Source organism: Etheostoma cragini, chromosome 17 (genome assembly GCF_013103735.1).
Source record: "Etheostoma cragini isolate CJK2018 chromosome 17, CSU_Ecrag_1.0, whole genome shotgun sequence".
NCBI classification, from domain to species: Eukaryota; Metazoa; Chordata; class Actinopteri; order Perciformes; family Percidae; genus Etheostoma; species Etheostoma cragini.
The window spans coordinates 3,556,752-3,580,048 of NC_048423.1; the positions used below are offsets into that span (position 1 = coordinate 3,556,752).

At 39.4% G+C, this 23,297-nt stretch overlaps 1 protein-coding gene and 1 long non-coding RNA gene across 2 annotated transcripts; one reads left to right on the top strand and one right to left on the bottom strand.

Annotated features, from left to right (window-relative positions):
* Positions 1–1,678: 1,678 nt before the first annotated feature.
* LOC117960171 (protein FAM161A-like) lies at positions 1,679–5,639 on the bottom strand. Its single transcript, XM_034897859.1, has 4 exons — positions 5,388–5,639; positions 4,286–4,563; positions 2,923–3,090; positions 1,679–2,785 (listed from the first exon to the last, which is right to left on the bottom strand). Exons 1-4 carry the CDS (start codon positions 5,490–5,492, stop codon positions 1,981–1,983), a joined length of 1,356 nt encoding a protein of 451 aa, XP_034753750.1. The 5' UTR covers positions 5,493–5,639; the 3' UTR covers positions 1,679–1,980.
* On the top strand, positions 5,137–22,538 carry LOC117960185. The gene is made up of 3 exons (XR_004660088.1): positions 5,137–5,148; positions 12,224–12,229; positions 22,414–22,538. It is a non-coding gene; the product is annotated as an uncharacterized LOC117960185 (long non-coding RNA).
* Positions 22,539–23,297: the final 759 nt, after the last annotated feature.

Here is a 23,297-nt window from a genome sequence, read left to right on the forward strand (position 1 = left end):
TGATCATCACCCCACACAAGGAGGAGGGTCCAGAGGTGATGCAATTTACTGAAAAAAATGGAAACGCCACAAGTGCCGATGCAATTTTGACCCCACCTGCAGGTAAGTTGGAGATATGAAAGATACTTTTAAAGATTACATTGTCAACAGCCTGTTTTGACCTAGTTACATAGCCTGCTGCCAAAAACATGAAACTAACGCCACTAATGTATTTACACAACAACAAAAAGTGTAAAAGTATTAAATAAATGAATGAATACGCTGCTATATATCTGTGGTCCATGAGGAACATAGTCATGCTGCCATGAATAACTTGATTTGAATTGATTTCAAACTGGTCTCACTTGTATAACCTGTTTGGAAGTCTGCACCAATTTGCTTGTCTGTTAATTCACAATAAAAACCAGTTCTGAACATAATATTGACTTTTGATCACTTTTTCTAGTGAATTTGACATTGTCTTTTAGCAAATAGTTAATTATTTTCAAATCTTGCCGCTACTGAACAACATCATCCAGTCTTGTTTGTGTCCACCTGATGAAAGTAGGTCTAACATTCAATCTCTTAGTTCGTTCAGTTAGTTTCTGGTCTCGTACGTCTCCTGAGGGAAGTATCGGTCTCTTTAGCTGCTAAATGCTCCACTGTGGTTCCCAGCTGGTTTCTAACTGTGTCTGTCTGGCTGGTAATGACGCTATGAGAGTGGAGAGAGTCAACCCAAACAGTAACGTTTCTTAATAATCTTCAAAAATTGAACTAATAAAAACTCACTATAAAGCTTGGTATAGTCCAGTGAGCTGCATGTTCAGGTGAGAATTTATCATAGGTTCATTTTGACGCAACCCCTTTCACTTTGTCACTTTGTTTTCACTTCATCATCTGATGCATTATTATATTATACTATCAATTATAGCCACTTGAAATTACTAAAGTTTGTTTTTCCAAAGTTGTGTGTTTTAAAGTCTTGCAATGGCATATATTTAAATAAAATGATACGATATATGATTTGGTTTTAGTGGTTTAAGTTATCTAGTTTTGTGTATATATATGGCAGCAAATATCCATCTTTTGTATAACGTTTTGAGAAGGCTGCCGCTGATATTTATTATTTACCCCTCTCCCACCCGGGCGGCTGGTAGTAGTAACGTGCCAAGACATGTTGCATTGCACCAAACATGGCATGAACAATGTGGGTTTTAAGTTCATGAAACACTTTAATAAGATACATAACATATGTTTTGATTATAAACGGTGAATGTGATTCAATGTACAAAAGTTTCCACAGGGTACCTGTGGCCTTGGTGGTTTGATCCTCCCAACCACATACAGTATCAAAGTGTCCATGGGTAAGACATTCAACCCTAAATAATACAAATGTTTACGTTTGTAAGCTCAATGGAGTTATTTCCAACAAATTCTACCTCTCTCTCTCTCTCTCTCTCTCTCTCTCTCTCTCTCTCTCTCTCTCTCTCTCTCTCTCTCTCTCTCTCTCTCTCTCTCTATCTATCCTGTTGCTGTGTGTGTGTGTGTGTTTGAAAAAAAAAGAAATGCATAATCATCATGACTATCTATGTTCAATAACGACGGTTTATTGTCTATAGTTTTTATGACAGGCTAGATAGTTAGTTTTTTAGGTGTAAGAAAGTCAGGGTGATAAATCTAATATGCAATCAATTTATAATTTACCTTTTAAGAGCTTAAAAAAATAACCAATGAAATAGATATAAAAAAAACATACCTTGCTACAGGATATCCTATACCTAAACTATCTGTATCAACTGCTGTTTGGATGACTCTGAACTAAAAAAACTGTTTAGATGTAGCTATTGGTTTCTTCACATTTTGTTGTCTTTCTTTGATTTATGAACACTGTCTCTCTCACACTGATGTACAGTTGTCACTCTTGTTAGAGAGCCGAGGCTCGGGGCCACCTGGCTGCAGAGAGGAGTACACGCTGCACTAGGTGGCTTTGAGAGGGTCCGTTTAGGACCACTCCTTACCCCTCACCATCTCTATGGACAGCTCTATCTGCTTCTTCACAGGCTTAGAGGACAGACGTCTTTGAGGTCTACTGGAGTCAGGAGAGATGTCTGACTCGGAGTGGGGGACGTCCGGCTCCAGGTCAGAGTTTGGATCACTTTGGCTCTCCGTGGCCTCCCTATCCAATGTGCAGTAGGTTAGAAACTGGTGGCGTGTGTTCTTGGTGTCTGCTCTGTGTTTGGTGCCGTACACCGAGCTGGGCATGGGTCTAGCCTTGAAGGCCTGTCGTTCCACTTTTGGTCCCAGCTTCTCCAGCTCTGCCACAATCTTGGCCTCCTTCTTCCTCCTCTCTCTCTCCAGGAAATTGAAAGGCTGTGGTGATGGTGATGCAGCAGCAGCAGAGGCCTGGTCACTACTGGTGCGACAGTTACTCAGACTACTGCTACTTCTGCTTCTTTTGGCTCGCTGACTGTGGCGACCGCTGATTATTTTGTAGAGAGGTAAATGTATGTGCGCTGGTGCTGGCGATGCCCGGAACTGTTTCTGGCATTCTTGGAGCTCCTCCAGCTCCCGTCTAAGCAACATGTTCTCCAGCTCTATCTCTGAACGATTTCGCACCTTGTGCCTCTTCTTCTCCTCCTCTCTAAGCATCATCTGAAAGGGTTTGGGTACGGTGACGTTAAGGTTTGATCTGACCTGGACCCCAGTTTGAAGGGACGGTCTTCCATGTGGTTTTGTACAGGAGGCTTTAGGCTGGAATCGAAACTGCTTCTGGTTAATCAGTTCTTCTGGGTTTAGCTGGAAGTCTCTGGGAAAATAGAGGGTGAAATGTGATGATCAATTTGAAGGGACAACAAAGGATCAACTTCCTCTTTGCCTCCTCGTCTTGGCTTCCACTCCAAGAATAGTCAGATTTAAGAACATGTCTGCAACTATTTCACCAACCTCCCAAAGGTTTGGTCCTGGCCACGAGTTCTTCTTGGATTGTCCAGCTCTGATTCCCTCATGCTGTCCTCTCCACAGAGCTCTGATTGGTCCGAACCACTGGATGTGTCATGGAAGTCCAGTTCCTCCTGGGAATTGATCTTCTGGAGTTTCCTGGTAGGGCCGCTACTGCAGGGTGCAGAGATTATGTATCAGGGAAGAGGAAACATTAACTTTACTGTCAGAATGAGTAGCTGCACTCATGGGGACAAAGACACCTTTTGACCTTTTCATTGTACAACAATTGTACAGCAGCTGCACGACAAGCCTGGTGCTGAACATCAATAAATATTACTTATTGGCTTTATTTTTGTTGATGCTGATTGTGAATCCGAAAGCGCCATCCTAGATAAACATAACACTATCAATCATAATTATGCATTGTAATGTGGAGCTTCTTTTCCTTCAAAACCCCTGTCTTGTGATAAAAAAAAACACAAGTATAGACAACACAATCAATTGGAAAAGAGGAATTTGGGGTTTCCAATTTAACATTACAACGGTAGTTTGTTCACGTATTGATTTTTGAAGAAGGCTACAGTAAGAAAATTATAAATAATTCACTGCAACCTGTGTTACAGTGTGTTTCCTGTCAACTGCTGTATTTGCTGCTGTGTATAACAAAAATCTGACCAAACACTTATTTGGGAAATCACCTACACTGCAACATCTCCTTTTTTAAGTCACTTTGGTTCAATGGTTTTATTTCAGTGTGAAGCATATCCTTTAACAAAACATAGACATCTATTTTTGTAAGTACTCTTAAAACATACTCTTACGTCACTCAAAAGGGCGTTTCATAATGTTATTGTATGGTTAGTTGGTTTATATGAGTAATACCAGTGATTTCTATGTTTTCTATGTACTGTGTGTTGAATAAGTTGGTGTAACTGATCCTCAGTAGTAGGATCAGCAGTTGCATGATGTGTTCATACTTGTTTCGTTTTTAAACTGCTACATAAATTAGGTTACACTTAGACTTAAATCTGCTCCACATTGAAATATGGTTGAAATCCTTTTGTATGTAACTAAGGCTCGGTGGGTCTGTGTGGAGCTTAGCGCCGCCCAAGGTGATTGTGATTGGTTAAAAAAAATGCCAATTAACCACAAAACGTTTTTCTTCCATACCAGAATGCTGTGTGGACTAGCCAGACCTTCCTTCACAGCTCAGAGCAGGGTCTGGCAAAGCGAGACTATATGTACCCTAATTTAGCGAGAGTAATATAAAACAATTGCATTTATTTATTACAGAATTATCTGGAAAATCAGAGTGGTTACAACACATAGGAAAAACAGCTTAATATGAAAGTGTAACATGTCCAACCTGATTGACAGTATGTCCTCTCTGTTCTGTGTTCTTTCCAGACCTCCATCATCTTCCTCTCTGTGCCTCTCTCCGCTTTGGCTAATGTACATCCTCTCCAGCTCGGCCATGTTCCTCAGGTGAGCACTCTTCAACTCCTCCAGCCTCCTGTAGTACTGCTGGTTGGAGAAGTAAACGTGCTGCTCCCTCTGCAGACCGTAGATCTCCAGCGACAGAGCGCTGCGGATGCTTCTACCACCTTTTACTTCCCCGCTGCACTCTGACTCCAGATCATCCTCCTAAAAGGTTGGAAAGTTGTAAACATTGTGCCGTTTGGTGGATGCATCATCAACATAATAAACACTGACAACTTATAACCCGTAATGACGTAACTCTTTGCTGTTTGATTATGTCATGTTTCTTTAACTGTGGTAAACGTTTTATTGTGATAATCAAATAACCACATAACAGTCTTACTGTATTTTAACATTCCCTAAAAGGATGTTGTTGACAAATTACGGGAGAGATGTTCAGTTATTGTAAATGGCTTACACAAACGCATAAATTGTCAACCTGTAATTAAAGAGAAAGTCATTATGTGGTATTCACAATGCACTGCATCCATTGCATCTATTTCATGCAACAACTGTGGTTGCATTTCAACGCTAGAGATTGTGGCTGAAGACCCAGGATGTGGATGTGGGGTAACGGAATGAACTAAACTAGGGGATTTCTAACATAATTTCAATATGTGCAGTATATGTACATATGTAAAATACAGTGTGGCATATAAAGTTGTTGGTGTGTGCTGTCTAAATAATAAATGTAAACATACATTTAAAAGATGGTGCAACTTATTTAAGTATACTTCTAACTATAAAACTGTTTGTAATTGTAATTCCAGTTTACTTATATATTTATTCTCCTACGTTGCATGAAACTCATAAGCCCTAAATAAGGTCCAAGACTCATTGAAGACATTTGAAGAAGTCTTACTTGCTTAGAACAATAGCTACTATCAAAATGATCAGTTGCATTCAATTGAAATCTCTATGCTTTCCATGAGGGATAGTAGTTGTACGTAGTTGTATTATGATGTAGTTTAGTGTCTTTAAAACCTGACCTCACTGGTGCAGTCCTCTTCGGTGAAGTAATGGTCTCTTTCCCCTCCATACAGAGCCATTAATTCCTTGTTTTCCAGAGAGGTTGATTGATACATCGCTGACATCTTCCTCGTTTTCTCCAAAAAACAGGAACTTTACAACCAGCCTGCAGAACAGAGCTTCTGTGTGTCCTCTGTCCCATCAGTTTGCCCACTGACCTGTTAAGCAAAAAGCATAGGTTAGTCCGAGCAGGACACAGACAAAGATTAGCACATAATTTACTGACACACACACACACACACACACACACACATAGACTGAAAGCTTTATCCTCTTATCATCAGGAGGATTCGTGATTTTACAGTCATCAGGAATGCCTTTGACCAGATGGTCCATATGGTACAGGGCTTTTCACGTGAAGACATGATTTAAAGTCTGATAGATGTCTGTGAGGATGCCCCCAATCTGATTTACAGATTAACTTTCTTAAAAACAGCATCATGCACCTGTTGCGGTTTGCAAAAAGGTCTTCAAGAGTGAAGGGGAAGAAGTGAAAAAGACTGTACCATACTTGGTGACTTGCAGTATATATGACATAATATGAATACATACAGAGCATTATTGCTAATTGGTTGTATTTATTATATGAAATGTCTGGTACAAGTAAACTAGGAGGATGTGGTGTTTTCCACAAGGCCTGTTAACTGGTTCAAAACTAACTCAACCCTTCTGAGTGGCCTGTTTTGTGGTCAAATGTTAGGTGCTAAATGCAGAGCTCCTGAAGTTCTACCTCTGATGACTTTGACCGAGATCAAGTGAAGTGAAACCTGGCCTTGGTTCAGCAGGAAGGTTTTGGGGGATTTGAAAGATAAAGCTGTAGAGGGAGGACACAAACCACACTCCACTGTCTTAATTGGTTTACTTAGGTTTCTCATCACTGTCATGTCAACGCATGCTACAACAAGTCTCCCCATATGTCTCCTGTCTCCTTCTATTTCATCTCCTGTTCATCCACCTAAGACCCTGAGACAGGTGGAGACAGAGAGATCTGAAGAAGGAGGGACATGGTGGTATTTCAGAGTCAGTAGAGTAAAATATAAAGAATGGGTTAGGGCAGCATTTCTTGCTTATGACTGACCCCCCCCATCACAGGTTATGACCGTAAAGGTAAAACCGTAAAAAATATAGGCTGTTTTCACAGCCTATATTTGAAAATAAAAAAACATAAGTTTCTCTCTTTCTTATGCATATGCATTGAAAAACATTGTATTTACATTAATATCTGGTTACTGCAATGTAAATACTTTAATGTTGGACACTGTAGGAGCCATTCACATCCACTTTTTGGTTAGGTTAGTTATTATTTATTTTAGCCACTTGGGGGAGTATTGCACTGGGTATGGCACATCACTGGGAATTAGGTATATTTACAGGAAAGGCAATCAACTAGCAGAAGGTGTGGATGGCGGGGAACACAGTTCTTACCATAGCTGGGAGCACCCACTCCATCGTCAACAAGCCACAGCAGTTTGTTAATCAGCACTAGGTAAAGAACTATTTTATGTAAAGTAACCTTTTCTAGTTTTATAATAAACAGGAACACCACCCAAAGAGCATTAATGCCTGGACCTAAGATCTTTCCGCTACGCATTGAGCACACCAAGCCGAGGCTTATGGGATAGCGTCAACAGAGACCTTTCTTCTCTATTGCAGTAAGGAGATATCTGGACTTTTAGTCCATTGGTTTAGTACATAACATTATTATGTCCTTCATGTGCAGTGTGCACCCTATCCTGTGGAAGACTAGATATGTGTCAAAACTTTAAAAATGATGGATCGTAGTTCTATTTAACTTTTCTTTCTCGGATTCCTGTACCTCATGAGAATAGTTTTTTTCTATCAAATTTACCATCTTTACCAAATACTTAATACCCAAAGAAATATATGAAAAAAAGTTAAAATGTAGTCCCATATGATTATGCTATGATGACCACCAACCTAAAATCCTTCCTGCTATGGCCACTGATCAGGTCTTCCTACAGCAGAATATTTACTTTCAAATGTATGCATCTGTTATTTTAGTCTGTCAACATGTCTATATCTATGTATATATTTCAAATGAATAGTAGCGGGCCGCAATGATCAATAAGACATTTTTGATTTGAACTTTATTTAAGTAAAAGTTGAGGTTCAGTGGTTTTACAATGTGTTTTTTTTCTTCCTTCTCACATTGTACTTTCTGGAATTATAGTATTTGGTACCTTCTGCAGTTCTCAGAACACCTTGCCCTCAACGTTCACAGAAAGTTTCCTCCACATCCTTCCTGGTATGTGTGTGCGTGTGTGTGTGTGTGTGTGTGTGTGTAAGAGAGAGAGAGAAAAAGAGAGAAAGAGTTATATCCAACCAATGTTACAGTGTTAGAAAAATGTGTATTTCTAGAGAGGACATACTTGATTTATGTATATAAATATATTACGGTGTACATTAAGAACCTTGTTGTTGAGTTGTTTGATGAATAAATATTAATACTACCTTATGTTTTCTGTAAAAAGACCATGGGCTATACATTATTGTATAATGTGAAGTTCCCAGACGTCTGACATTGTATGTCTGCAGTGTGTGTGTGTCCAGTTTTCCACTGGGCTCGTCGGTGTGTTGGCGTTGGCTGAATAGTGGCTGTGTTCGGTCACAGTGGGGCTGAGTAAACAGTCATCACAAGCTTGGCCGTCCTCCGCCACACAGAGCAGGGTGGCTGCACAAAGCCGCAATTCTGCTCAAATCTGCTTTTGTGGGACAAATGCAGTTTTTTAAAAGAAATTCAAAATGAAAACTCCCCTTGGGGCAATCAAGGTTTCATTCATTCATTTAATCACTCTTGACATGATGTAATGCTTAACAGATCTCTTAAGTTTTTTCTTCAGCGGGTAGTTTCTTTCTCAGTGGCCCTTCAGCGTAGAGAATAGACTATACATACAGAATATAACACAACCCACTCTTATTGATAATAATTTAGGATTTATAATACATTTTGCCTAAAGTCAGTTAGGCTTTTGTCAAGGTTGGAGTTGCTACTATTAAAAACACTGCTAGCTGCTTGGGGCCATAAATGTGTTTATACACCGTCTTTCTTCTTCTGTAAAACTCTTTGTAACTTCTGTTTTCAAAATGCTGAATGAAGTTTTACTAAATAAAAGTACTGGCAAATATATCAGACTTGACTTGCAACTGATCGTTACTAGATCCAGACTCTGTCTTGTTTTGTAACGTCATTCACAGATTGGTGTGGCACTCTGAACATTTTTCCTTAAGCCAAGTTTTTTGTTTTTTTAAATGTTTTATCTCGTTATCTAGAGTCTTTTTTAAAGGGGTCCTGGTTTTAGTTGATTTATAAGATCCATAAAGTAAGGGGACGTCTTTTCAAAACCTGTGTGTTATGCATGAGACTCAATCGCTGCATTGAAAGTGTTGTCTAGAGTCTTGCAGCTTTAAAAAGAAATCCAACCAAAATTTCTTTAACTGTTTGCTGTAGCACCCCATGTTCATACCCATAGAAATGGATGACATATACAGTCAGCATGAGTGGCATAAGCTTAAAACATTGCAGATTTCTCATTTGTAAACCTTTTGGAGTCTTATTATCTTATTGTTATCTGACCAGTTTGTAGGATTTTGGGGGATTTATTTGCAGGAATAATCACCGGAAACTAAGAAACTAAGCTGGCCCACGTCAGACAAACCAAACAATGGCTCTGGGGGGGGGGGGGGGGCATTCACATTTATTAGTCACCTGAAGGCCACCGTAGGTTCACACGCTTCAAAACGGTTAACGGTTACCAAAAATTGTAAATAGCATTAAATGTTTTTTTTTCAAAGTAGTATAGAAATAAAAGACAAACATCAGCAAAAAGCAAAATAATTTCATCACTCTCCTCTCCGCTGATGATTAAGGCCTTCAACAGAAATTGCATCATCTGAGAAAATGCAGAGATGAGAATCCACTTCTTCTTTTGATTTAACTATTTGTTTAAACTCCTGAGTTCAGTGAGGCTCTTCTGAAAGAGCCTAAAAGTCTTTTTTGTGCAAACTAAAAGGATGTGGGTTTTTTCTGTCGGGTCCCTTAAAGCCACATGACCTTTACAGAGAAAGACAACCTTCCCGGAAGAGGCTTGGGTTCATGAGAAAATCCCCTTCACCTCTGCTCATCTCACATACTAAATAATGTTAACATTCAAAGGTGCACACACCCACTCATATAGTAACTGAATTCAAAAACCGTGGGCACGGACAGACAAATGAAGCGTTGACGAAGACGTGGAACGGCTCTCTTGTCTGCTATCCCCCCACCTCACAGCAGCACTTCACAACCTGTTTGGTTTTGAGAGGGCTACTCCACACTCTTGTCAACAAGCCCTGTTCATTAAGGCTCCTCAATCCACTTCTGTTGCACAACCTGGGCTGAGAATGAGAGGCTGATCTCAGCCTAAATTTAAAGCTTGGACAAACATGGCTCCCACCCTAAAGACATACGTAATGGGATGCAATTAAAGTTAGATGAAGATGGTGTTTTCTGCTTGCTGTTTTTCCTGCAGGACGTTGGGAAAAACACTGTGTTTTCATGTTCATGTTTTCAGCGACTCTGCCAGAACTGGTGAAGGCCTCTGCTCTGCATGCCAGATACTAATATCTCATGCACACACTGTAAGTGCAAGTGGCTGCAGGGAGTTTATGTGAAACATGGTGTAAATGTGTTTTTTAAGGCTATTCCACAAAGAGGAACAAACTGCACACAATCCATCTGACCTTTACCAACACACTTTACCTGTCCCTGGCAACATCTCAGTGGAGGACCTTCTGCCAATGGAGACTGTAAAAAAATATTCAGTTACCCACATAACTGTAGTCTTTTCTGGAACAGAAACACAGGCTTAGTACATTTTAAGGTGTTTTAGGGTAACTGGTGTGAATGTCTGTGATGGTAAATGCATTCCAGAAATTCTTTTTTGAGACGTGTTCACAATTTATGGTTTATCTTCTTTATAGTTGCTTCAATGGCTTTTTCCAACATTTCCCAGAAGGCTGTTTGACAGCCCGCAGAGAACAAATATAACTCTGCTGGAATTTTGGTTGGTGGTGGTTACACATGGGAGGATGATAACGATAACAAAACAGAGAGAGAGAGAGAGAGAGAGAGAGAGAGCAGTGTGGTTGCAGTAAATTCTGGTCTGCTGAGGTTACTCTTCTTCTTAGTCTGTATTCTGGTCTTCTTCATTTGAACTTTAATCTTAGTTTTATACTTCTTCTTATTATCACTGTTATACGTTTTATCAACCCAGGAAACAGGGCCATTTGGGCAATTGATTTAATGTTGTTGTGACATTATCTCCCCCCTCACACATCACCCTCTTAGTGTTACGTTTCATTTAGCTGACACTTTTATCCAAAGCAACTTACAATTGCTATATACAGTATGTGTCAGAGGTCGCGCGCCTCTGAAGAAACTAGGGGTCAAGTGTCAAACCGATGTATCACAGTGGGAATTGAAACCCAAAGGTATGTGTCACATCCACTGCACCATGCCCACCTTGTTGAAAAGTGCATCATTGTGTGAAGATGAATGATAGGATGTAATTATTCTCTACAGAAGGTTTTCTGCGAGTCTTACTCGGGCTGGGACGACATGCTTGTGTCCAGATTTGATTCTTTCAAGATTCATGGGTGCCAATTAGATTTGTATTGCGATTTTCATTTGTTGCGAATCTAGAAGTATTGCAATTTGATAGTATTGAGTTTTGCGAGTCGAGCCATGCCAAGCCCAGCAGAGCTGGTACTAGCAGTGGGTAAGCGCCATGATGTGTACTTTTTATTTAGTCAAAAAAAGTGTTGACATGCCACAACTGACAGCACCAATGTCAGTTCAGCCATTATTTCTTCCTGGTTCTGAAGGAGTGTAAAATCCTTAATGTATCATCACTCTGTTGCAAATAGTTGGCAGCTTTGAACAGACTTGTGATTGATTATGTAAAAAGTAACCAACCTACAAAGTCAATGATTGACGATGAATCTTTGGACTGAACCAAACAAAACAAGTTGAATCAGAGAAGTGGTACATTGTTTTTCACCTGGGAAAGTTTTTGGGATGGGTGTTTCTTTGACCTACAATTAAACAACACAACTGCAGAAATGTCCAGTTTTCAACTTCCAACCTCAATGTCTGTGCATCATTAAGAAATACCGATCTAACACATTGTGGAAAGGGAAGGAGACAGCAGCCTTTTGGCAGTTTGTCATTGTGTCAAGTCTTATGTTCTGCATGTAGCGGCTTATTCCGATGCCTAAACATAGCACTTACCTCATGTGGGGTTATTTTCAGCTTTGAGCATGTGTGCTTGTGCTCGGCTTATTTTTATATCTTGCTCCTAAACTTCCTTCACAGATCGCGTGAGGGACACTTCCTGATTTTTTTTTAGAGGTTACACTGACAGAGCTCTATCTGTCTGGCAGGGAGAGACTTTTTAATGCATTAACAGATTATTGAAAAGGAAACAATGTGATGAAATAGAGAACAAAAAAATAAGCAGTTGTAAAGTGAGCGCTGAGAGGAACAAGTTGCTGTCACCACAAACATGCGCACTACAGGCCATGATGTACGTCTAGATAACAGTTTTTAAACATGAAATGTCCCTTTTGGTTTGAAGTTTTTACTGTCATGAACTAACCACACTTATTTAAAAGCTTTTAAAAAAATAAACTCCTCATACATCCAAAACCTGCATCAATAAGACTTTCAAAATGTAAGTTGTTTCCACTTACACAAAATAAAGAAATATGGGAGAAAACACCCTAAAAATAATTATAGTTCACAGTTTTAGTGATATACAGACTGCATTTTGAAAAGACGAAAGTCAAGTAAATTTTATTTGTAAAGCCCAATGCCACAAACCCCAAATTTGCCTCATGGGGTTTTTGCAGTCTGTGCAGCGTATGACTCTTTCTATCCTCAGACCCTTGGTTTTGGAATAGAAAACTGCTTTAATGGGCAAAAACATTCAGGAAATTTCAGGAAGAGCACCAGAGGAGAGATCTCTCCTCGAGGACAGACATGTGATAGATGTTGTTTGTACAGAAAAGGCCAAAACAGCTATCTTAAAATACAACAAAATATTGTACACATAATGAGGACATAAGGAGTCCCAAAGGTTTATGAGCTATGAGTCAATAGAAAGATGGCCACTCCTCTATCCTGGGTTTTCATTGTGATGTGGGTGAAGAGATTTTGGGTCCAAATCTGTTTAAATAAAAGCAGAGGGAATACAGTACGATGCATGTGAAGTGACCCCACCTTCACGCTTTGTTCAATTTGAGCTATTTTATAGGTGTGTTAACATACACCCCCATCAGTTCAATATCTCTTTTTATCAGCCATCTCAAAGTAATACAAAAGAGACAAACAATGGCTTCTCTGTCGCAGTGGTTGGTCTGTGAAGAGAGCGTGCAAGAGAGAGGAGTTATTCTAACACTGCGTTTGGCCTCACACAAAGAGAGTGATGCCTGTTCCCTTTTATAGGCATCACAGTAGCTCGTCCCGACAAGCGGGGGGTCAGATGCAGACGTTTAAAGCAGCAGTTTGGTCTATTCTCTAAGTTTGTGCTCTCATACAGTACTGTCTCCTCCCCATATTTCAGGAGGAATGTTTGCTTTGCACAGCTTTTGTTTATATATCTTGAATTTGCCTTTGTCCTTGACTGGCCCTCACAGTGCAACGACAGACAGCAGCAGAAATTTGAAAAGTGGACGGTTTTTTCCCCCCGTTATTTTCCTTTAGCCCAATACCGGACTATACATAAAAGACACAATCATTTCTTTTAGTAATAGTCAAAGAAAACACATCTCACTCTAGTACTTTATGCTGCACCAATAAGAAAACACTAAACCTAAGGCATTATTTTACAGCATCAATGAAAGGAATCCTATTTTATCATCTGTAATGAAAAATAACTTCTTAATACTTGATATCTTCTCTTGATGTGAGCTGTGTAAGTAAATGGGAAGTTACACATTGTAGATCCTCCTGTCCCTCCAGAGATACAAACTCTGTCCAGACACACCCGCAAACATGTCGACAACTCTCTCTCTCTCTCTCTCTCTCTCTCTCAGTGGGTTGATTTGAAATTGTCTGTGTGTGTGTGTGTGTGTGTGTGTGTGTGTGTGTGTGTGTGTGTGTGTGTGCGTGCGCGTGCGTGCGTGTATGCACTCAGTGTGTACACGGTGTTTGACTGCTGCTCTGTTGTGTTTGTGGCTCTTCACAAAAGAACCTTGATGTTGTTCCAGTGGTGTTTCAAGCTGGGGTCCAGTCAAGCTGCTCCTCTCATCTCTACCTCTAATCTCTCAAACACACTCTGAATGTTCTGTTTCTGCTCTGATTAGACTGCCTGGCCCCTCGCTGTGAGTCCCTGGTAGAGCCATAAAGTCTGGGCCAAGCCATGACCAAACTGTCGCCATACAGTACGTCTATGCTGCCTGGCTTGGGACATCTTGTGTTTACTGGCCATCAGGAACAATACTGTTAAATGTATTAGACTAGCTGTGTGTGTTGTTGCTTTTAAATGTTTTAAAGTAGATTTTCTCTTAATCATGTAAGTCCCATTAAAGGGTCAATTAACCCAATTAACTGAAAACTCACAGCAAGTGGTGTTTACCAATACATGGTTAACATTCGCGTTTTAGTAAAGATCACGGTTTGGGTCAATATTTGCACTTGTTAAGGTTAGGCATACATCCTTTGTGTGAAATTGTGAGACTAACAAGGCAATGGGACCTGTCGATATGGATGCAATAATAAACACATGGTTAAGGTTCAGAAAAAAAAACATGATCATGTTTTAAAGTTACTTTGTGTAGGAATTTCTCCTATCTACCGGTGAAATTGTACATGACAACCAACTGAATATTAACTCCTGCAGTGGCCGTATAATTCCAAGAAGTACGACCTCAACAGTACGACTCCTTCCAGTGTAATACTAGTTTTATGTTGTTGTGGTACCATTTCAGTGCTAACTTTAGTGATCAGGATCCAACGCTTGTGCAAGATAGTGTTAGTAAAGTATTAGCGCTATTGTTATTCTGTATATTGTAAAAGATTAATAGTGTAAGGCAATATTTGCATAATATGAGAGAAGGAACATAGGTTTGTGTTTTTAATAAATTTCTCTGAGAAGAATGAACAATGTTAATGAAACCGAATTAAGCTCGTAGTATCTCCATCGTTTACATCGTGGAGTTTTAAAGGAATCAATGTTTGCGGTTTGAAATTGGATCCAAACTGCCAACTCCTGTGTAAGTCTGGAGTTTTGTTGGAGTACAATTTAACATCATAGTGAAAGAGGAAATGTACTCATCAATGGTTTCTTCTTCCCTATTTCTTTACAGTAGTAGCTGTTTTAAAGAGATGCGTGATGTATGTACTGCCTGAAACTGATTCTCTATGTATGTTAGCCTATGTCAAAAGTAGAAATGATTCACCAACCACAGAAATAGCCTCCATCCCCTCATCTTGTGCATTTTACTGTACTCATTACAGTTCGCAGGGACACTAAAGATAAAAAGTAAGTAAAAGACACACAGTCTAAAGGCAACAGACTTCAGAATTTCCTGTAACTGAAATTACATTTCCAGGGTAAAACAAGTGAAAGCCCAACTTTAAAAACTGAAAGAGTTTTACTTCATTGCGTGCGTCTCTTCCTGTGGTGAGTCACTTTCTAAACTGCCAGTGGTTAATCAGCGAACCGTTTACTCTAGAATTGGGGTGATTTCAGGGAAACAAAAAAAAGTCAGTTTTCCTCTCTTTGAACACAGACAGTGAGGAGGTACAGTACTGCACAGGCAAAATTATTTTAACACTTGCTTACTGCTGTGGGGAGCAGTAGGCAGCCACAGATGTTATGGCACCTGTGCTGCAACCTTTGTTATGTGTTTACTGGAAAAGTGCCGGTTTCATGCCTCACTGGATTTGCACCAGCATTTGCACTCAGGAGGCCAGTTTATGGGAAAATGCTTACATGTCTTTTCTTAGCATGAAAATGCAAAATACAGACTACAGTGTCTGCTCCACTCAAGGAATTTATCAAGAACATTTCAGCACTGAAATAAACAGGAACCAATGAGCTGCTAATATTGAGGCAAACTAACTTTAGCAAAGCTTGTCTATTCCGCAGCGCAGATTTGTCAATGCATGGGAAAAGTTATACAACTAAAACCACTTTACTACCACTTTTTAGCTGCCAACCGGAAAAATATGTGCCGAAAGAGACCTTGAGTCACTGAGTGGGAGCTGTTTTTCTACTTGATTGTTATTTCCACAGGATTGGTACTTGCTGAGGCAGCACTTGCTTTAAGCTAAATGCTAACATTGGAATGTGAAAATGCTTAACTGCTGATGTTACTCAATCACTCTCCTCCAGGCTTTTCTTGGGATTCAATGTTCCAGGTCAATGTCCACCTGTGTGCCTGCAGGCTACGGCCAACTCAGCCTCCATGAACTCCATGTCTGCATACTAGAGTAAATGGATTAAGGTCGAGGACAGGCAGCACCTCACCAGCAGGAAACATTAGCAGACCAACAAGCCTTTTACTACACAGCATTATGAAGCTTCTCTCTACTACACAGCATTATGAAGAAGCTTCTCTCTACCATTACGCATGTTCCCCAGAGTCAGCATTTTCTTGATAAGCATGCTGCGCCTTCTGCACTTTCATGCCTGGGCCAATTTCATATTTCTGATTGACATCAGGCAGATTAATTGCAAAACATCAGAGGGCATGTGGACCAGGTGGTAACTACATTTAATTTAGCCTTTTTTTAAATACCAGTTCATTTATTTCTTGCCCTCTGCTTTGCCTTCTCCTTTTTAAAAAAACTGTTCCTTTGTGGTTACCTGTCCATGCTTGACATAACATCTGTACAAACGGCAATATTACCACCTCTCCTGTTGTGTTCCAATTTCTATTTTTCGCTAAAGCCAGTGTTTCTCAGGACACTATTTGGAGCATCGTGGTATTGCCTCTAACTAGCAGCAGTAGTCACAAATTCGTCAACAGGTATATATTTTACTAGGAAAAGTTCTGGAAACTTTCAAGACTTTCAGGAAAACTTTGGATCAATGTTGGGTAACTACATTCTTCAAACACAGGGAAAGTATAGGTTTGAAGGCAGTTTCAGTGAGTCTTCTGCAAAATAAGTTGTTGTGTAAGTTAGAAGAAAAAAAACAAGTTAAACTTTCCTTACTGACTGTTGCTGACCAGTTGGTGGAGCGCTCCTGATTTCATGCATACCTAATAAATCAGTTAGGAATCAAAGTATTTCAAGGATAAACAATTGTATGTATAGGTTCTGACATTCAATGTGGGGATTCTTGTTGTTGAAATTGAATTCAGTAGAAAAAAACATGATATTTAGATTTAAGGGTCAATAAAAGAACAGCAGCCTGGAAAAGACAATCTGCAAAAGCAAACAAACTTATGGTAAAGTGAGAAAGCCTCTAAGTGTGTGTAAAAAGCAATTTCTTGTTTCCAACTGTCAACAGTGGCTTCATACCACCATTACTAACCTAGCTCCGGGGAGTCATTCCCCGGAGTTCTTATGTTCTTTTTCGCCCAGCACGATTCCGTGGATCAGGGAGGCTCCAAAATCACGGTAGCAGCCGTGGTCCCGCTACACATGGTCCCGCTACACATTCTGCGATGCCATGTTACATCCTACTACGCTCTGCTGTGCCTTGTAATACCGCACAGTGCCCTGCTATGCCATGAACTACTACAAAGAACTACTACAAACTACTGTTTTCTGTGACTGTTATTGCCACTCTTCATTCTAACCCCAACCGGTCGTCAGACACCGCCTACCAAGATCCTGGGTCTGTCCCAGGTTTCTGCCTAAAAGGAAGTTTTTCCTTGCCACTGTCACACTGTTGCTTGCTTTGGAGGAAACTACCAGAGCTGTTGGGTCCGTGTAAATTATGGAGTGTGGTCAAGACCTACTCTATCTGTAAAGTGTCTCGAGATGACTCTTGTTATAAATTGATTCTATAAATAAAATTGAATTGAATTGAAATGAATTACCATAAGCGTTCTCTAACTTTTACAAAGTGTAAAAGAAACTATGCATTTTGTTGTGGGAGGACTTGTTGGTCTGCTTAATCCCAACAGTATAATACCCCTTATGGTTCATGGGAAATGCTAAATAGCTTCACAAGTTAACAGGATGATGTTAGCTCTAGCTCCATTTCATTGCTTTCACAGAAAGGAGCAGTTGAGCATGTTTTAGAGGTTAAAATAAATCAGATGAATTCAGCTGTAAATTCAAGGTTGTTTAAAAAGTATGTTTCACAGTATTTGAAATAGGGCATGTACAGAAAATAACAAAAAAACAGTTTAACGTGTATAAAAAAACAGATGTGCCGTATGACTATATGTGCTTCCTTGGCAGCTCAAAGTAGACATAGGACTCAGTGGGATATAATATATCCATAGCATTGTTCATGAGCTGTATTGCATCACATTACATCCACTGTGTGATTAGAGCTATCATGTAAACATACAGTCATGCATGCACCAGTTGGCATGGTAGGCTAAATCAACACTTGTAACACACTTGTTGGTTGAGTGGATGTGTCCTTAAACAACTGAAATGTTTGTGCTTTAGAAGATTTATATTAGTCCCAATCCACACCCTCTGTCCCCTGAGAGAGAGAGAGAGAGAGAGAGAGAGAGAGAGAGAGAGAGAGAGAGAGAAGCCATATCTCTACCATAGACCGTTACAGTCTATGATATCTACATGTTTTGTGCTCTTGTACTGTATTTCTGTGCTATGCCAGGCCTGCACTATTAGAACATAATGTTCCCATGAGGGGAGAGATATTAAAATCCAACAATTTTAGAGTAAAAACTTGGGTTCAAAGTTGAGTTTTGTTTTGAAGGTTAGGTAACGTTGGGGTTTGCTGAAGTATGTTGGGTTTCAAGTGGTAAATAAAGAATAAAGTGGCGTTATACCCCAAACACCATCACTGCACCCACACACATGTAATGTGTTGTATGTGATAACCATGGTGGAAGGCCAATCATGGATAATTGCATATCTTTCCAGAGAGTGGAAAGACCACGGATGCAAACAGTAACGTTAGTTGTTTAGTGATTTGCTGGGTGGTGTTCCTGGCAATTCCTGCATGCGGAGGAATTCAAATGGCAGCAACACGTTAAATTGATGTTCTTATTTTGCTTTTTTCCTTAAAGAAACAGTACAGACGGTATTTAAATACTTTGAATGGCAGAAAATAAAATTATGATCATACATTGTTTTTAAATGGGGTTTAGTTTCATGTGAATCTGACTTTATCTGACCTTATCATGTCAGTAGATGTTGTGCTTTAATAGTACATATTCCCAAAGGAAATTATGATTACCAAATTATCACCAACCGCTTCACATGGAGTCAAACTGGGGCATCTAGGGCCCCTGGGAGTCTGGGGCCGCTGGGCGGTTGCTGGTTTTGCTCAACAATTAAATTGCAATTAAAAACTGAAATATTTTCACCTACTTAAAGCTGGTTACTGAAAATAACAATAATGATAGCATAATTATATAACACCTTCACAAAATTACAAAGTGCTTTATAATAAAAAATGAAGGTAAATAAGATCCAGAACGTAAGATGTAACAATATACAATAATATAAATCGTTACAGCATATTTAATTAAAATGTACACTCTGTTTTGTTAGTAATCACTACACAGACGCCTGAAACACATAGACACACCCAGGACCTATTCATCCACATATAGAGAGACATTAGAGTGGGGGGGCTGCTAGTGCTAGACCAGCACCCTGAGCAGTTGAGGTATGGTGCCTTATTCAAGACCATCTGGCAGTGCCCGGGCGGTGATGTGATATCTCTCCAGTTACCGAGCCACACTCTGGACGGGGACTTGAACCAGCGACCCTCCGTTTCTCAACCCAACTCCCTATGGCCTGAGCTACTGCCACCCCGTTTACCGAGTATTTACCATTGATTAAGAAAAAACTGAAGTCTTAAGAAGAGATTTAAAGTAAGTTTCTGACTTTGTCAGCCTGTGATCCTCAGTCGACCTAAAACAAACATTCAAACACACATTTTCCTATTCAAATGAAGGACATTAGTTGGCTCTACATTGGCACACTTGGTTAGGAGAATATTTGTATCTGATATGCATATCATTGTGGTCTTCTACAACATAAACATGCAAGACACTTTTGCATATCAATCGTGATGTTTACTTAACTTAAAAAAATGTACCAGATTGGTGTTGTGTCAAAGGCTTTTCATTTCTAGCTATCATCAGATACATTTTTTGCAAAGCGCAGTAACTACACATTTGGTCAAAGATGCGTTTTTAATTTTAAATGAGCTTTATGACATTTGTTCTGTCTTGTGAAAAAGTAGCTGGGTTCAATTATGTCCCGTTTCGGAGAAACAAGTGTGCCAAATGCAGTAACTACAAAATCCAAGCTAACACCAAGGCTAACCGCGGTAAGTGAAGTTACAGCGTTCTGGGGTTGTTTTCCCGGGTTTGACACTACAGTTATTGCGGTCTGGCTTGGTAGCCTTCTCCCGAAGGACATTGTAATACTGTTTGTCCCGATTGTAACACTCCCTCACACAGAACCAACAAGCCAACCAGCTAAAACAGCATGAGACATCACCATGGCACGATCTCGAGGCAAAATTATGGTTGAACTCTCATTAAAATGAAAATATCCAGCGGGTAAGGAAGATAGAAAAGCACCAAGCAAGGCAAATGACTACTTTATAATCATACTAGCAACCTAAGTTACCGGGTTACCAGCTGCTAGCAATCGTAGACTGCCAACAATACATGTATTAGAAACATTTTAGCCTACCTGCTAACCTTAAGCCAATATCCACTCTGACAACTCAATGATAATCCAATAATTGCGTTGATGATTCTTGATTTGAACTTCTCTTAGGCAGCTAATCCAATTTTTGTGACAGCGGTTACTCCTGCCTTTGTAATACTGTTATAGTTGTTTAAGGTCATCCACAGGCAGAGTGCAGTATCTGCATCTTAGGGGTCAAAGGTCACATCAGTGGTCATGTTTTTAGCTATAAAAAATGTCTTCTTAAGAAGGCTGTTCTCAACTTTACAATACGACCATTAACAACTGGGATTAAGGTTTAATTATGTTTATTCAGGATTATTATGCATTAGTTATCAAGGCCAGGACACTCTTGAAAAATATATTTTTAATCTTAATGAGTTGCTTCCTTGTTAAATAAAGGTAAATATATTTAAAGTAATAAAGAGTTGTTTGTAAACATGTACCTAATTTTGAATACTGGATGATTAACTGTTAAGTGGTTTATTACTTTACTAACTATGTTAATACTAATTAATCAGTCAATACCTCAGTGAACATTAACAACATTTGTTAATGATAGTTAGACACTTTAGTTATTACACTTACTGTTATTTCCAGTTTAGGCTTATTAGTACATTAACTAATGTTAAAGTAGACATCCAAGTTAACGGTTATTAACAGTTAGTTAAGGCTTATTACTGCATTAATTAATGGTAAAATAGACACTTTATTTAACTGTTTTCAAACAATTAGTTAAGGTATTAACTAATGGTTAACAATGCATTAATCACCCCAATACCTTAGTTAATAAACAAACATGAGAATGTTTAATAAATGTTTATTAGACACCTTGTTTAAGTAATTAACGGTTAATTAATGCTCATTAATGCACTAAGTCATGCTAATCAATGTACCCTTATTGTAAAGGCTTGGCTTTGACTTTGATTTCTGCATACATCTCGGTCTTCATCAGGAATAACAATTTAAGTAAATACAACTATAACCCTTTTTATTTATTAAATCTTTGAACTCAACACTGCTCTGTCCTCTCTGCATTTCTCTGAATCCTGACACAGATTCACTGAATAATCTCATTGCAATGTTTCTACCATCTGGTTTCATAACGGATCTGAAAGGATTAGTCACTAATGGCTGCAAGTGTAATGAGGCGTTTTGTCAGCTTTGTTTATTTTTTCTTTATTTTTTGTCACATAGACAGTATAGAGTAAGCTTTATGGAGAGACGCCACAGTATTGACCTGGGAGAGAGAGAGCAAGAGAGAGAAACAATAATACAGTATAATGAGTCACAGAACAGGAAATTGTCTATCTAATAGGTTGTGTGGCATGATTCCTTCATTTTTCTGAATGTAAAATAAAAACATCCTGCTGACTTAATATTTCTCTTTGATTTCTACCATCCGTGGGCTTCAATCCAACCTGACCAAATCCTTAAACACACATTGTGTGAGAATTTCTCCAATGTAGCCGTGGTATTTAGCCATACAGGGTTAACACTCGGGTTTAGGTTTGGTTAAGTTTAGGCACAAAAAAGACTGGGGAGGGTTTTATGAAAGATCACGGTTAGTTACAACATACTGTACGTACTTTCTTGAGGTATGCAAATATCCTTTGTGCGAAATGACTAACAAGGCAATGGGACCTGTCGATATGTTTACAATGAGAAACACTTGGTTAAAGCTCGGTAACAAACGTGATCATGTTTTAAAGTTAAATTGTCTGAGAATGTCTCCCATCTAGCGGTGAAATTGTATATGACAACCAACTGAATTTTACTTTCTAGCCCCTCCCATTCCAAGGGCGTTTTCACTCCTACAGTGGCCGTATTATTCCAGGAAGTACAAATTTGTCCGTGAGTGTTCCTTCCAGTTTAATGATATGTGATGACAGAGAATGATTATTTGTTATCATTTCATTGCTAACATCAGCTATCAGGTTCCCCAACGAATGCAAGCTAATGTTAATAAAGCATGAAGTGGGTTGTCTGCCGGGAAAATCACAACACATGTGATTACATTTATGTTACAAGGTAGACATTCCTTTTTCCTCATTGATGCAAGTAAAAGTATCCTAGACGTCGTTCTGGCGTTAAGCACAACCATGCTATAGTTAGCAAAGCAACGATAGGCTGAATCACCTGTCAAGAAGAAAGCAGGCAACTTTGGTGTCCCTTTTAAAATCCTTGCTCCTCATGAGGTCTTTCCATCTTGGAAAACCACTTATGTATAAACTTTGGTCTGGTCGCTTTGCCTGTTGAGTTGTTGTTTTAATTCTCTTTTTAACTTGCTTGGCGACTCTGTCGCGAGTAATCTCCCCCTTGCATTAATCACGGTGCCGCTGAGCGTAAAAGCGCAAAAGAGCAGAGGCGCGTCCCTCTTTGGCCAATGTATTTTAAAGATTGATGTGCAACATGGCGGCGCCATTCGAACGACTCTCTCACATGTATTCTGAATGATTCTGAATGGCATAGTCAACGCTTTTTTTTTGCTAAGAATCAACTCAAAACATTACACAATTGAGCTTTAAGGAGGATGTATGCACCAAAGTGGAGGAAGAAGACAGCCACAAACACTGACACATGCACTAAAGTCACGAGATGTTCCACACATTCAATCAAGTCCCATGACACTGTGGGTCAAATGTTAAGGATTCAATCAGCAGTTTTTCCCTTGCAGTTTGGGATTTACAGCATTAAGGAGATCTAAATCTAAGCTCACAAACACAGGAAACAGCTTTGTTCTCTGTTGGTCTGTGGCGAAAACGTGGGGTGCTGAAATGGTAAAAATAAAATAGAGGAGAAGAAACGTCACCATGAGATTTCTATCATTATCAAATAATATAACAGCTGTCCAGCAAGCAGAACATCCTGTGCAGTAGCTACTGTCATAGCTAATGATTAACAAAATGACCAGCTTTGGAAACGTAATTTAGCCTCACACATTGGCCTTGGGTAAATCTCACAGTTTTGCACAGTCCAGGTGAGATACACCTTCCTTCCTATC